This window comes from Macrobrachium nipponense, chromosome 1 (assembly GCF_015104395.2).
Source record: "Macrobrachium nipponense isolate FS-2020 chromosome 1, ASM1510439v2, whole genome shotgun sequence".
Taxonomy (NCBI): Eukaryota; Metazoa; Arthropoda; class Malacostraca; order Decapoda; family Palaemonidae; genus Macrobrachium; species Macrobrachium nipponense.
Window position 1 is genome coordinate 125,552,199 of NC_087200.1, and position 14,712 is coordinate 125,566,910.

At 42.0% G+C, this 14,712-nt stretch overlaps 1 protein-coding gene across 1 annotated transcript in view; it reads right to left on the reverse strand.

Moving 5' to 3' along the window:
* LOC135219601 (uncharacterized) overlaps positions 1-14,712 on the reverse strand; it is a 108,679-nt gene that overhangs the window by 12,924 nt on the left and 81,043 nt on the right. Inside the window, exons 11-12 of the mRNA XM_064256490.1 lie at positions 9,335-9,435; positions 7,653-7,835 (exon numbers count right to left, since the gene is read on the reverse strand). Of these exons, the coding sequence (XP_064112560.1) occupies positions 7,653-7,835; positions 9,335-9,435 (284 nt within the window). The remainder of the gene's footprint in view (positions 1-7,652; positions 7,836-9,334; positions 9,436-14,712) is intronic.

Genomic DNA, 14,712 nt, shown 5'->3' on the forward strand with positions numbered 1-14,712 from the left:
CGGGGGCATGACCACACTGTGACAAAAACATTTTACCCTACTATGAGGGCGAAGCAAAAACATTACCACCTGACCTAGCCTATCTGGTTAAACTTCGTATAACCAAGGCTAATGGAGGGAAGTTTGCCTAAGGCGGCCTACCCAAGACCACAAAAAACTAAACACCTACATAAACATAATAAAAACAAAAAATAAAAAGAAATAAAATTAAAAAGTCCAAACTAACATATTATTTTCTAAATGATAGGAAGAGTGCTACTCTCTATCCCCAATATAGTGTCTGCTGCGACATATGGGCCCAAAGAGCAGAAGTTCTCGTATGTAATCCTCACCTCCCGAAGGTAGTGAGAGGCAAACACTGAATTACTACGCCAAAATGTGGCATTCAAGATGTCATTGAGTGCCATGTTCTTTTTGGAAGGCTACCGACGTAGAAATAGCCCTCAGTCCATGCGCATTCACCTTCAACACTTTCATATCACTGTCTTGACAGGATGAATGCACTTCCTTGATGGTGTCCCTCAAGAAAAAAGCCAAAGCATTCTTTGACATTGGTAACCTTGGCTTCCTGACCGAACACCACAAGTTATCAGAAGGACCTCTTATAAACCTTGGTTCCTATCTTTTCAGACGGAGGGTTGACTTCCTAGCTATTGCTTAGGAGTCTGCTTCGTCTCAAGAGCCTCAGCGAGGATGTGACCTATGGGTAAGAGTTCTTGTGGGTCTGCCGATGGGGTCTTATCCACTTACTCGGCAGAGCCTAACTGGCATTTGTCAATGGGTGCTAATCCACTCATATGACCAAATACCTATGCCTATTAGCATAATTAAGGAGCACAACACCGATCCCGATCACCTGATCCTAACACGAGGGTTAGCGCTTAATTTGAAAAGAGTTATCCCCAAACTCCTTTCAAAAACCCCAATAAAAATCACTAAGTTAAACTAAAAATTAACTCACTAGTTAAGGATCAGTGTCGGCTCCCTATCCCAGCAACGTATCCGCAGACACGAATAACCAAGAGAGGATCTCTTGTAGGTTTAAATTGACATCCTTCGTGTAATGGGAGGTCAACACAGAATTGCATCTCCCGTAAGTGACAGCTCATATGTCCTTTATGACATATTGTTATGGAACCAAGAATTCATAAAAGCTCGAATGGACTGGACATGAGGAACTTCAGAACTACATCTAAGTTCCAAGACGGCAACTTGGGTTGTTGAACCTTCATCGTTTCGAAAGATCTCAAGAGATCGTGAAGGTCTCTGTTGTCCGCCAAGTCCAGGCCTCTGTGCCTAAAGACAACTAAAAGCACACTCTTATAACCCTTGATTGTAGAGACTGCAAGTTTTAGATCCCTTCTCAGAAAAGGAAGTCAGCAATCTGGCTCACAGAGGTCGTGGTGGAGGAAATGCCGTTCTTCTTGCACCAACTCCTGAAGACTGTCCACTTCGATTGGTACACTGCGTTGGAAAACGCTCTTCTTGCACTGGCGATATCTTTCGCCATTGACGTATAAAAGCCTCTCGCTCTGGCCAACTTTTGGATAGTCTGAATGCAGTCAGACTCAGAGCGAAGAGGCTTCTGTGGTACCTCTCGAAGTGGGGCTGTCTGAGTAGATCTGTCCTTACTGGAAGCGTCCTCGGGAAGTCTACTACGAAGGCCATGACCTCTGTGAACCACACTCTCGCAGGCCAGAACGGGGCGAACAAAGTCATTCTCGTCCCTTCCGACGCCGCAAACTTTCTCATGACTTCCCCTAAGATCTTGAACGGGGAAAGGCGTACAGGTCCATCCCCGTCCAGTCCCAGAGAAGTGTGTCTATCGTCACTGCAGCTGGGTCGAGTACTGGGGAGCAGTACAGTGGAAGCCTCTTCGTTCTGGACGTCGCAAAGATATCCACGAGTGGACGTCCCCATAACCCCCACAGCTCTTGGCATACCTCCTGATACAGAGTCTACTCGGTTGGCAGAAGTTGACCTCGTCTGCTGAGGAGATCTGCCCAGACGTTCTCTACTCCTGCTACAAACTTCGTAAGGATCATGACGTCCAGTGCCCTTGCCCACAGCAAGATCTCCTTTGCCAGAGTAAAAAGGGACCGAGACTGTGTTCCTCCCTACTTCTTCAAGTACGCCAGAGCTGTGGTGTTGTCAGAGTTGACTTGGACTATTCGATGAGAGACTTTTTCTTGGAAAAACTGGAGAGCTAAAAAGATGGCTGCCATTTCCTTTAGGTTTATGTGCCAGGACACCTGTTCCCCTCTCCAGGTGCCTGACACTTCTTTCCCCCTAATGATGCTCCCCATCCCGTGGTGGACACGTCGGAGAACAACACTAGGTCGGGGCTCTGAAGCTTGAGAGCGACAGCTACACTGGATCTAGCCAACATTTCAAGTGATGTTTTACCTCTCCTGAAATTTCCAAGATCATGTGTAGATTCTTGTTTTCTTTCCAATTGTACTTGAGAAAAAATTGTAACGGTCTGAGATGCAGTCTCCCCAAGGAAACAAACTTCTCTAGCGAGGAAATGGTCCCCAGTCAGACTCATCCATTCCCTCACCGAGCACTAATCTTTCCATAGGAAGGCTGACACTTTGTCTAAGCCTTGCTGCTGACGTCCCTGGGACGGAAAAGCTCGAAAAGCCACTGAATCCATCTGAATCCCCAGATACACGATGGATTGGGTTGGGATCAGATGTGACTTTTCGAAATTCACCAGTAGTCCCAGGGACTTCACCAACGATTAAGTTGTTTGAAAATCCTTCAGACACCGCGTTTGAGTGGAGGCATGAATGAGCCAGTCGTCCTTCGAAGATAACAATTGCGAAGGAGGAGACTGAGGGGCCGCAGGTTGAAACTATTCTTCAAAAGAGGCTCGAAGCCATCGAACCAAGACCTCTTCTTCTTCTCAACTGACACACGTTCGGGAAGATGGTAACCGTGCTCTCTAGACAACCTCTGGAGAGCTGCATGAAATCTAGAGAGCAAGGCAACTGGCGAAAGAGCGGAACGAGGAGAAGGAGAAGGGGACTGCCTGGACTCTTGATTGGCAGCCTATCATCCTTCCTCTCGCGATGTGGCTTTGCCTTTCTCACTGCAATCAACGAAACAAGTTGTTGTTGCAAAGACACAATCATCCTTTTCGATGGAGTACATTCCTTCTCAGGCAAAGGGCTGATCCTTTTAGAAGACGATGGGCGAGGGGAAGCCCTCCTCCTTCTCACATGGACCGCCAAGGATATATCTTTGGAGCGACCGAAGCGCTCAAAAGCATACTCATCGGAAGACGTCCTCTCCGGTGAAGATCGCAACACAGCAGAAAAGAGAGAGGACGTGAAGCGTTCCCCTCCCTGACACCAAAGACGAAGGCCGCTTGTGCGACATACATCATACATCTTAGCTCTCTTTTACTGCGGAAAGTCTTCCAATTGCCCAGGAGACGACCGCAAAGCAGAAGGAGCTAACGGACGAGAAGCGTCTCCCTCCGAAGAACCAAAGACGACGGCCGCCTGTGCGACATATAGCGTCTTCGTTCTCCTCAGAGGGAGCGAGACCCTTCGAGAGTTCCAAATCCTGCGCGGGGAGGACGTCTCTGAAGACAAAAGTAATCTGTCAAGATTCGAATTCTATGAGATTATGAGCCATGACATCACCTATAGACGAATCTTGACTATGAGAGATGTTCAGAATCATTTCTAGATCATCTATGCTATTCCAGTTTTTTCTGCAGGAAAAACTGGAGAGGTGTGAATTTCAGTCTATTCAGGGAAAACAAACTTCTCCAGCGAGGAAATGGTCCCCTGCAATTCATTCATTCCCTCACCGAGCATGTTTCCTTACCTAATAAGGCTGCGTTTCACTTAAACAGGAGTAATCTGAAGACACTGTAGAAGATTGTTCATTTGTTTCTTCCTAAAAGTCTCCTTCCTGAGATCCATTACTATTCTCTGATTCTCGGCGAATGTCTGAAGAAGCATTACGTTGTGCGTCCAGCCAAGTGTCCAGCCGAGCATCCTGCCGAGCATCACGCTCGGCGCTGTCGTATTTGGCAGCGGAAGGAGTCCCCCTCATAATCGAGCGAGGGACGTCTCGGCGAGCTAATTGACTGCATCTCTTGCACATCATTCTTGTTTCGAGGGAAATCATGTGTGCTATGCCGCTGTAGACTCGGACAGAATTCTGATACCTTGCGGTAAACAGAACCGAAAAAGGTCTAATACATATATATATATACACACACACATATACATATACACATATATATATACACATACATATATATATATACACACATACTACATACACATATATATATATATTTATTTATTTATCTATCTATCTATCTATCTATCTATCTATCTATCTATCTATCTATCTATCTATCTATCTATCTATCTATCTATCTATCTATCTATTTATTTATTTATTTATTTATTTATTTTTTATTTATTTGTTTATTTTTTTTTATGAAAAAATTCTCGCAAAGTGAAGATGTTCAGTCATGTATGCTAGAATTCCCCTCAACCCGAGGCTAAGGCCGTGATTGTAGGGTAGAAATACGGTTAGTCCGTCAATCCCGCAGGAGAGAGAGAGACGTAACCTACCGCGCATGGCAGACAATCAGATGGAACTGAGCACTAGCATTAGTGACAGCAGACTCGGAGAACGTTCGTCGTTCTCGCACTGCTCTGCCTGAGTTGCCACCTACACCATTCTACGAATGAATAGGTTTACTATCATTCTAGAGCAGAAACAAAAAACCATCAAACTGGTATATTTAAGCGAAACTGAATTTGCTAAATATAAAAGGCTACCTTGGTATTGTCATAACAATACCTTAAATGTTTAAAAATAGGGAAACCGGCAACCCCTGAATAGTTGCAGGGAGAACCGATTAAATGTAATAAGAATAATCGTACTCTCGGTTGTCCTCCGTAGGAGTAACTATGGTATGAGTATATAACTTGAACCATACAACCGCTTGATAGTAATATGACGTAAGGGCAAAAATAATATTACTATGATACAACAACGCTTGTTCACCTTTACCCGGCAGATATATATATATCTGACTGGTAAGTTTTATGAACAAACGTAGAGTATTTTAGACACTTGGACAGCTACCTCCCTACTACATTCTGCCTCGCCGAGGTAGGGAGAGCCATCACGCGGTAGTATTTTGTCAATGAGAAATTATACACTTACGCGATAGAATGAACACTCATGGCATTATCACTATACTTCTAAAACTTTCCAATGCAAACATGATTCCAGGCTACGCAAAGATTTAAGAATCACAGATAGGGTATTACCCTCCAAAGACACTATTGTAGGGCCCGAAGGCATTACCGGTCTTTGGAGGGATAAATTCTACTGGACGGGTAACTTGTGTTACACGCCTGGAGGAAGACCTCCTTACACTATCACGTTCTAGTTTACGTACCTATGATTCATAAACCTTCCACGCAGAATCAGACATATTTTCACACTCGTTGCAGCGGTCATCAAACATATAAACATGTTTCCTACAATTCGCGCACACTGTATGAGGGTCTGCCGAAGTTTTCGGTAGCCTAACCTTGCATTCTTCCACACAACATACTCTGGCCTAGTCGAACTAGATCCAGACATCGTAAGTTTAAGGAAAAATCAAGCCAAAATAAAAACAATCCACAATTAGCGTATGCCTAACCCCCGATCCAAATCAAATAACCAAAAATCAATCGGGATACTCAAGTGACCAAAAGAGTTCCAAAATCCAATGACGGAGGTGCAGAAAACACTTGTTGTCTGCATCGGCGACAGAAAATATCTGACAGAAAATGGGAATGGTTCCTTACGCCCGCCTCCCAGTGGCGGGAATGGGTACTACCACCTGGCCGACCACTGCGTGTGCCGGGAGTTTTGAAATTCTGTCGGACTTCGGAGAATACAGCTATATATATATCTGGCAGGTAAGATTCATGAACAAATTTCACCTTAAGACAGATAATTGAAAAGAGATGGGAATATGCAAAGCCAATATTCTGTGCTCTTATAGACTTGGAGAAAGCGTATGATTCAGTATGGAGAGATGGGATGTGGAGAGTGGCAGAACACTATGGTATACCACTGAAAGTGATAAGGATACTAAAGAACTGGTACCAAGGAGTGTGCAGCTGTGTACAGCTGGATGGACAGCAAAGTGACTGGTTCCCAGTTGAAAGTGGGCTAAGACATGGATGTGTTATGTCACCCATCTTGTTTAATGTATATATTGACCATATAATGAGAAAAGTGATGGAGAATGAAAACAGAGGGGCTAGTATTGGTGGAGAAGTTTTTATGGATTTGGACTTTGCTGATGATGTTGCGTTGGTTGCTGATACGTGGCTGGTGCTGGTAGGTATGGTAATGAGGATGGAGACAGAGGCACAGAATTCTGGCTTGAAAATCAGCACAAAGAAGAGCGAGATCATGGTTGTGAGTAAGGATGATGATTGGGTGCATATGGAGGATATGACAATCAGAGGACAGGAACTCAAGCAAGTTGAGAAGTTTGTTTACTTGGGAAGTGCAGTAACAGCAGACGGGAGGCAAATTGAAGATATATAAAGAAGAAAACTAGGAGCAGCAAGAGCTTTTGAGGTTCTGAGAAAAAACGTTTGGTCAAGGCATGAAATCAGCTTGAAAATTAAGATGAGAATATTCAATGCAGTAGTACTACCAGTCCTGATGTATGGCTTGTCCACCTGGGCACTGACCAGAACAGAGGAGAAAAGGTTGGATGCTTTTGAGATGAAGCTGCTGAGAAGGATACTTTGCATTACATGGGATGATTATGTTAGAAATGAAGACATCAGGGTGAGATTAAGGCAAAGGCCACTCAGTACCAGGTTGAAGAGGGGAAGGCTGAAATGGTTTGGACATGTTGAGAGGATGGACGGGAATAGAGACCCCAGGAGAGCACTGAGAGCAGTACAAATAGGAAGAAGACCACTGGGCAGACCAAGAACGAGGTGGATAGACATAATTGTCAGGGATCTTAAGGATGAAATCCAAAACTTAGAGGAAGCAAGGGAAATGGCTCGGGATAGAAACAGATGGAGAGGAACTGTATAAGCCTTATGCCACTGGCCAGTGGCGGGAAGATAGAGTAAGTAAGTAAAGTAAGTAATCATTTTAAAACATTAAATCGTACTTTCTGAACAGAACTTGCTCTTAATCGTCACTGGAAAATTAGGCTTCCATAATTCAATTATAATTTATAAACCAAATGAAATTTACTCTCAAAAAGTCCTCAGGATAACTTTAATTAATTCCAGGATGCTCTAGGAGCATGAGCTTGTGCCAGCACTGGCTAACTTAAATCTAGCAACAATAGATGCTTAAATTAAAACCAGTAAAAAGAAGTATTATTATTATTATTATTATTATTATTATTATTATTATTATTATTATCATCATCATAATCGACCAACTCTGATAAATCAAGCCAAAATGCAGTCTTCACAATGCACATAATTATCGAGAAAACTAAATAATAGAAGTTGAATTTAATCTCATTTTTGACTAAAGCAACTTAATATTTCACACATGCTTCCTTAAACATGTAACTGATTTGATCTGTCGCTTATGTCATAGGTACTATGTAAACAGTATCGAGAACTTACCTCCATATTGGCTTAGTGTCAGTTGTAAGGAATGCCACACATCAAGATCAATTTCAGATTTAATTTCTGCCTTAACACCCTTTATTTCATACTGAAAAATGGCTGTTTTGTTGTAAAGATATAGAGAAATGTAATTTCTGTCTTCTTCTGGAGCATCGAGGTTTGTAACAAACAAAATAAACCCTGAAACAGTAAATATATCCATATTAATAATATGCCCTCTTGTTTATTGACATTTCTGTATGTCTCCATGTACGTGTCTCAAGTGACATGTTACACAGAGTACGTATATATATTTTTTGACAATAAGCAGTAATTCCTGACAGGGTGGCTAAAGAAAAACAGGGTAACATTCCACTGTATACACTACGTACATTACTCAATCCTCCTCTAAACCAGAAGCCCTTGTGTTTATAAATATGTACTAAAGCTCCTCCGTTCAAACACTTTTCAGTTCATCCAACAAGCAATTTCTCTGGTCACCTTCTCATTCATCCTTAAAATGATTTAATATCTGAATTATACTGCATTTCCACAGGCCTATCATCCTCAGTTCTCTATGTAATCATGCTTCTCAAGAGGCATTTTTATTGTTTCAAGTACCTTGACTTTTTGCCACATTTTGATGATATTTCCACATTTCTCACGAATTTACCCATTTTTATACCACATGTAGGCTACGTACTACTATTAATAACTCTTCTTCTCCATAAAGGCGAGATGGCTCAAAACCATTCCAAAGGGTAAGTGAGCATTTTCATCAGGCGCTTAATAATACAGTGGACCACCCGTATTTGCGAGGAATGCGTTCTAGACACCCCGCCCCTCCGTGAATAGCTAGAATCTGGATATACTTAGAACCCCTAAAAATGCTTAGAACTGCCTATTTTGTTAGCTCAAGCTCAAGAAAAACCCACTAAAAATGCTTATACCTGGTTTTTTAAATAGTTATATCACAAAATGTGCATTTAATCATGAAAATACAGTATTTTGTGAAAATTTCTTAGAAAAATACCGCAAATATGCGAATTTCCCGAGAATAATGGGTAGATATTGTCTAGTATAGAGAAATCCGCAAATATGTGTCTCCGAATTTCGAGAACCCGAATACAGGGGGTCCACTGTATGGTTAATGCCTGCTCTTTGCAAAATTAGAATGACCGGGCTGAAGTTCAACTGTTGCATTTTTTAGCTCTCAAAAAGTAATCCATACCATACTTGAAAGATGTGATTAATTAATATACTGATTTAAATTTCCTGGAATGTTTAAATTTAAGTAATTACAATAGAATTACTACAGTACAATGCATTTTAGCGTATTTATCAAAATTTTGAACACTTCATTTAGGATGAAATCATGATAAGCTTTTATGGTAAGCTAAAAATCTTAGATTAATATGTAAATCCTGCTCAGAGGTTAACAGCCTCATATTTGTACTAATTCTTGAACAGTTTTTGATACATATGGAAATGATTCTTAACTGATATGTAATAAACTACATTACTGAACTACTAAGGCAGCAAAAGCAAATACAAATTTGCCATGTTGACATGTTATTAAGGTATGATAAGTTCATGATGCTCATTTATTGTAAAAGCAAAGCTTAATTTGGGTAATCTTATTCTCCGCCTTAATCATGACAAAATGGTTAAGAGAAGCTGAGAGACAACCTTAAACTTACCACTTTCTGTTAGGGTCTTGAACGAAATTTCAATGGTGAAGGAATTATGTACCAAGAACACAGGGTGGTATATTGACATGAAGGACATATTCCCACTGAATCTGTTAAGAGAGTTGGGGCTGATAATCATATCTGATATGTGCAAGGAAAGGAACATAATCATCTATACTGCACCATAACTTTGGCAATAATGAATTCTGCTAAGAGTGAAAGTCATTAATAAATAATTAAATGTGGTTGTTGGTAGTGTTATTATGGACATTACTATACAAATAAAATGGGAATTCTTCTGAGTGATCAAAAGACTTCTGAATATTGTTATTCATATAATAAGTAAATGATAGTCACCTTTTAACTACTCCCTAAAAATTTTCAATAAAATAATATGACAATTCGTATTTATGTAATTAGCATTTTTCATAACTAACAAACCTATGGTCTTAACTTTAGGATTAATCTTCTATCGCCAGTTGGAAACCGGTAAAACACATATAAAATTGTATAACAAGGTATTGGTGGCAACAGAGTTTGGCTACTCAAGCGAGATAGGAGGAAACAGCCGACCTACCTTCACCCAAGAACACCGGATGTCTCAGTTTCTTCCAGTCCAGGGAATCCATTGAGGGGTAGCAAAAGGTGGACAGTGTAAGTTAAGATTTCAGGTTTGTTAGCTTTGAAAAATACAAATTAACTAAAAATCTGGCATTTGTTCATATGCAGAACAAACCTAAGTCTTGAGTTTAGGACAGTTGACTCACTTCTGGTTGGAGAAAAGGAAGTCTCGAACCGATTAGAAGTGCAGCACACCTGGTCTTGTTTCTCAGTTCAGTAAAAGCGAAGAAAAGAGACGAAAGCCTCTGACTAGTCTAATAAAGGATATTAAACGGTCAGATCACTGGACTAATGTGACTGTTATAGGAACAATGTATACAAATTCGGAAGCTATGGACCCCCAACTCCTCAAGTATTTATTAACATTAGAAGAAACATCATTGAGTTCACCCACTGTCTTCGATGAAGCTGGAGCCAACAAGATGACCATTTTAAGGGTCAAGTCTTTGTCAGATGATTGTCGTAATGGTTCATATGGGGCTTGAGTGAGACTGCATAGTACCAGAGTCAGGTCGCCAACTAGGAGGCTTTAGTTCTACAGGAGAGCAAGATTGTTCAAAACTTTTTAGATGCACTGATATTTCCCAAGAGGAAGACAGGTGTACACCATTTATGTGTAGAATCAAACCCAAAGCAGACCTATAGCCCTTGATGGCAGACACAGAAAGACGTTTCTCCCTTCAGAGAAAAACTAGGAAATCCACTATTTGCTGAACAGAAGTTCTGACGGGAGAAAGACTCCTTTGATGACACCAATCACAGTAGATGGCCCATTTACCTGGTACACAGCTGAGGAAGATCTCTGTTGCTCCTGTGTGAGAAATGACTTGCTTGCAGGAGATACTGGATAGTCTCCAGCCATGAAGAGATAGACCCTCTACCGATTGGTGATACCTCTCTACGTAAGGGAGGCAAAGGAGGGATCACTCTGGGAACCTGACAGAAGAGTTAGTAGATCAGGGAACCATTCTGCGTGAGGCTGCCATGGAGCTACAAGGGTCATTCTGAAATTCTATGAAGATATTACTCTGTTCAGAACTTGACAGATCAGGCAAAAGGGTGGAGAAGCATAAACTTCCAGATTATCCCCAGGATGTTGAAGGGTGGTGTTTCCTGCTTTGGCGAAGGAGTCTGGGACAACCAAATAGAAGACCTCCACCCTTTTGCTGAACCTTACTGTGAACACATCTATCATTGGTCTTCCCCAAAGATGGAAAAGTCTGTTGGCTTTCTCCTTATGTAAGGACCACTCTGTCCTTAGGACAGGACCCTAACAACTGGTTTGTTGGCCACCACATTACTCTTGCCTGGCTGAGAGGTCTACTGATTGGTCTATTGCCCACTGGTGGAGAAGTACCATCACTGAGTGAAGTTGGCGAGAGACTACCCGCCCGTTTGTTTACATAAGCAGTATTGTTCGACATCAGAACTACAGAGTGCCCTGATACTGTTTCTTGAAACTCCTAAAGTGCCAGGAAGGCTGCCTTCAGCTTCAGAACAATGATATGCAGCTGCCTGTCCTGAAGACTCAGACTCCTGATGCCAGAAGATCTTCTCAATGAGCTCCCAACCATTGTACAAGGGGTCCGAGAACAGGAGAATTTCTAAAGGAGGAGAATGAAGAGGCACTCCTATAGTCAAGTTTTCATTGGCCAACCGCTACAGAAGGTCCCTTATCACCTTTGCAGACAGAGATCCCTGGAGCAAACGAGAGTATCTTTCAGTCTCCATGGGAGGGATCAAATGTGGAGACAACTATAGGAACTAGTTTCTCCAGAGAGGTTAAAAGGCCTAGAATTACTTGCCACAGATGTGCTGGATGCTTCTGCTTGGACAGAAAGGACTAGGCTTTTTAAAAGTTGAAGTCCTCCAGGACCTTTGCGAGGATCATAGGGCAGGCGCTGATCTTGTGCTTCTTTAGCCGACAGTCCGTGGGGGACAGGTCCCAATGCCTAAGACACATGGCCAGTGTGTTACTAGGCCCACTGTTTAACCTCCCCAGCCAGAGAGCTGGTACCTATTCTCCTACTCACTATCAAGTTTTCAGAAAGCTAAGTTGGTGGGCCACTGGGTTTATGCAATGGTGCCAATTGCAAGCCACCAGCGAGCAGTGGGGCTTGAACCCCGGTCGTCCTGACTGGTAGGAGAGAACCTTGCCACTGTGCCACCACAGCAACATCCACCACTCATTTCTCCATCAGTTTCCTCACTTCCTCTTGAAAAGCCAGAAACTTGGAAAGTCCTGGATGTATGACAGATAATGGAGGGGTAACTCGGAGAAAGGGGGAGAAAAATTGAAGGGTCGTTGATATCCCACCAGTGGAACATCCACTACTACTTAAGACTTCGTTCTGAAGCTCCGCCACATAGCCCAATGGCTCACCCTACATCCCCCCACTGGTGGCAACGAGTGGGGAGGGGAGCCTACTCTCTTGCTTACCTTCTTTGGCACTGCTTTTAGCCCCTCTTCCTGGTATAGAAGGTCAGGACTCAAAGGGCAATTGTTGCGGAGTCTTCTTTGGAGTTGTTTGAGCAGGTTGAACTGGTCTACTGTTAAATGCCTTGTTACTGGTTTTCCTTGGAGAGGACTGAGGCCTAGACCTCGTCGTACTAGGATTAGAAGTGTCAGTTGACCTTGAAACTGCTTGATAAACTAGTTGGTCGATATTGTATGCACAACATCTATCATTTGCCAAGTCTAGTTGTTCTGTAGGGAAGAGAGAAGGAGAATTCAAAAGATCCCCATTTCTCAAGGCTAGCAATGAATCTGTGCTGATATATCTTGAAACCTTGGAGAGGGCTGGATCTCTGCAGAAAAAGGTTAACCCAATTAGCAGTTAAATGTGTCAGGTAAGAAATAACTTTCCCACCAGACTGCAAAAGTCTAACAAAAGGGGCACTGTCTTTCGAATCACCTAAAGCGGAGGAAGAAATTTTGGCAACCACAGTAGACCATAAGTTCAACCAAGGCACCACCATCTGCAAGGCAGACGCCTCAAGAAGAGTTAGGGAAGGACCTTCTGACCTAGCTTGATCTAGGGTAAACCCTGTGCTGCCCAAACAAACTAGATCTGGGTTAATCTGCCTCTTGTGCAAGGCCACATTAGGTGTAGAATATAACTTTCAATGGTGAGGAAGGGAGTGGGTAGAAGTTTAAACGATCTACTACACTAAAGAGAATTATCCCGTTCAGAGATGAGTGAATTCACATGCCTAGTACAGAATCTGCATGATTCAAACACTGCAACTCTATAGAAGCCTTCAAATCCTTCTTAGGACCAAGCTTCCATATCTGTGGGAAAATCTGAAGAAGTTGTTACTGCTTCTTGAGAAAGATTATTGTAACCACAAATGAATTCAATAACCTCAGCATACACAGTAATAAATTCTTGACCTTCTACATCTTCCACAACCTGGACATGAGGATCTACTCGATCTTTTATGTCAGAAGTCTGTGGGACATCTCTGTTAACCCTCTCGTGATTTGATGATGCATAGCGCATCAATAAATTTTTTTCTTAAGTGCACAGATGATGCACCGGGCGCATCATATGTAAGTTATTTTCGGGAAAAATTCACGAAAAAAAGCGTCAGTCATAGAAAACGTAGTTGACGCCATTGGGTCAACAGATGATGAATCTCGAAGAAAACGCAAACCCAACGCCGCTAGCTTACTTAGCTACGATACACAACATCAACATAAGTAGGTTGGGAAATCTGAAAATTGCACTCCATAAAAAATTAGCATTTTTTAATAAATTACAACACATTGGTGAACACATTTATAGCAAAATTATTGCTTCCACGTGAAAGATCAAAAATTACTACGCAATTTAGGTATAAAACAAACTCCCTAAACCTAATTATTACATTTTTCATTATTATTTCCAAAAAAAGCTATGATTTTTCTTTAAAATTTCACGTTCATCACATCGTTTTTATTATTTCTAAGCCTCGTAAAGATGTTCTGATTGCTTTAGGAAATAATTCAGTCATTTGCTGACATAATAACATTAACCAAAAATGTATATCAGTTATAGTTCAGACGTACTGAATTTTACCAAAAAACGTTTCGTTGCACGTGTTCTTTTCGGCCCAGGGGAAAAGTCGTGTACCCTTACAGCCCTATATTTTTAGCTGGTGTGCAAGAGGGTTAGTAACTGGGACATAAGCCCTTTCCTGTCCGAAAACCTTCTTGGGGGCTTGGAAACCAGAAGTAGACTCTTGCCTGAGTATTGTCTGGTTTGCAAGAACTATCGGGAGAATTTCCACTTACGAACGACAGTCGTTTATTGTATCATACTCTTGTACATCCATGCTGTCACATCCCCGGCCAGGCATCAAATGAACCTGCAATACAATGGTCTTGTGTCAATATATGGCTGTATGTCCATGCTGTCGTGTAAGTGGCTGGGCAAACTTAAACGACAAACTCAATTTCTCTTAGGAGAGCAAGAACATGAGAGATGATGAGATGCTGAGGTGCAAGGGGGAATGGCCAAATGAATTGTACTTATCACACGTACATTTATGTCTTCACAGACATGGATGTATGGCAGGACACAATCGTGGAAGCTGGGACGAAGATCAGTCTTTTGAGAAAGTGTAAAAAGGGAGGAGTTCTGCAATGTCAGAGACTTATCTCACAGATGTGCAAGTGACCAGGCGACAATGGCCTAGGCTGGAAACACATCCGCAGTTGTGCTGAATTTCTCAACTTCTGAACTCTTCACTACACGGGAGCTCTTAACAGGAGCCTTGTCATC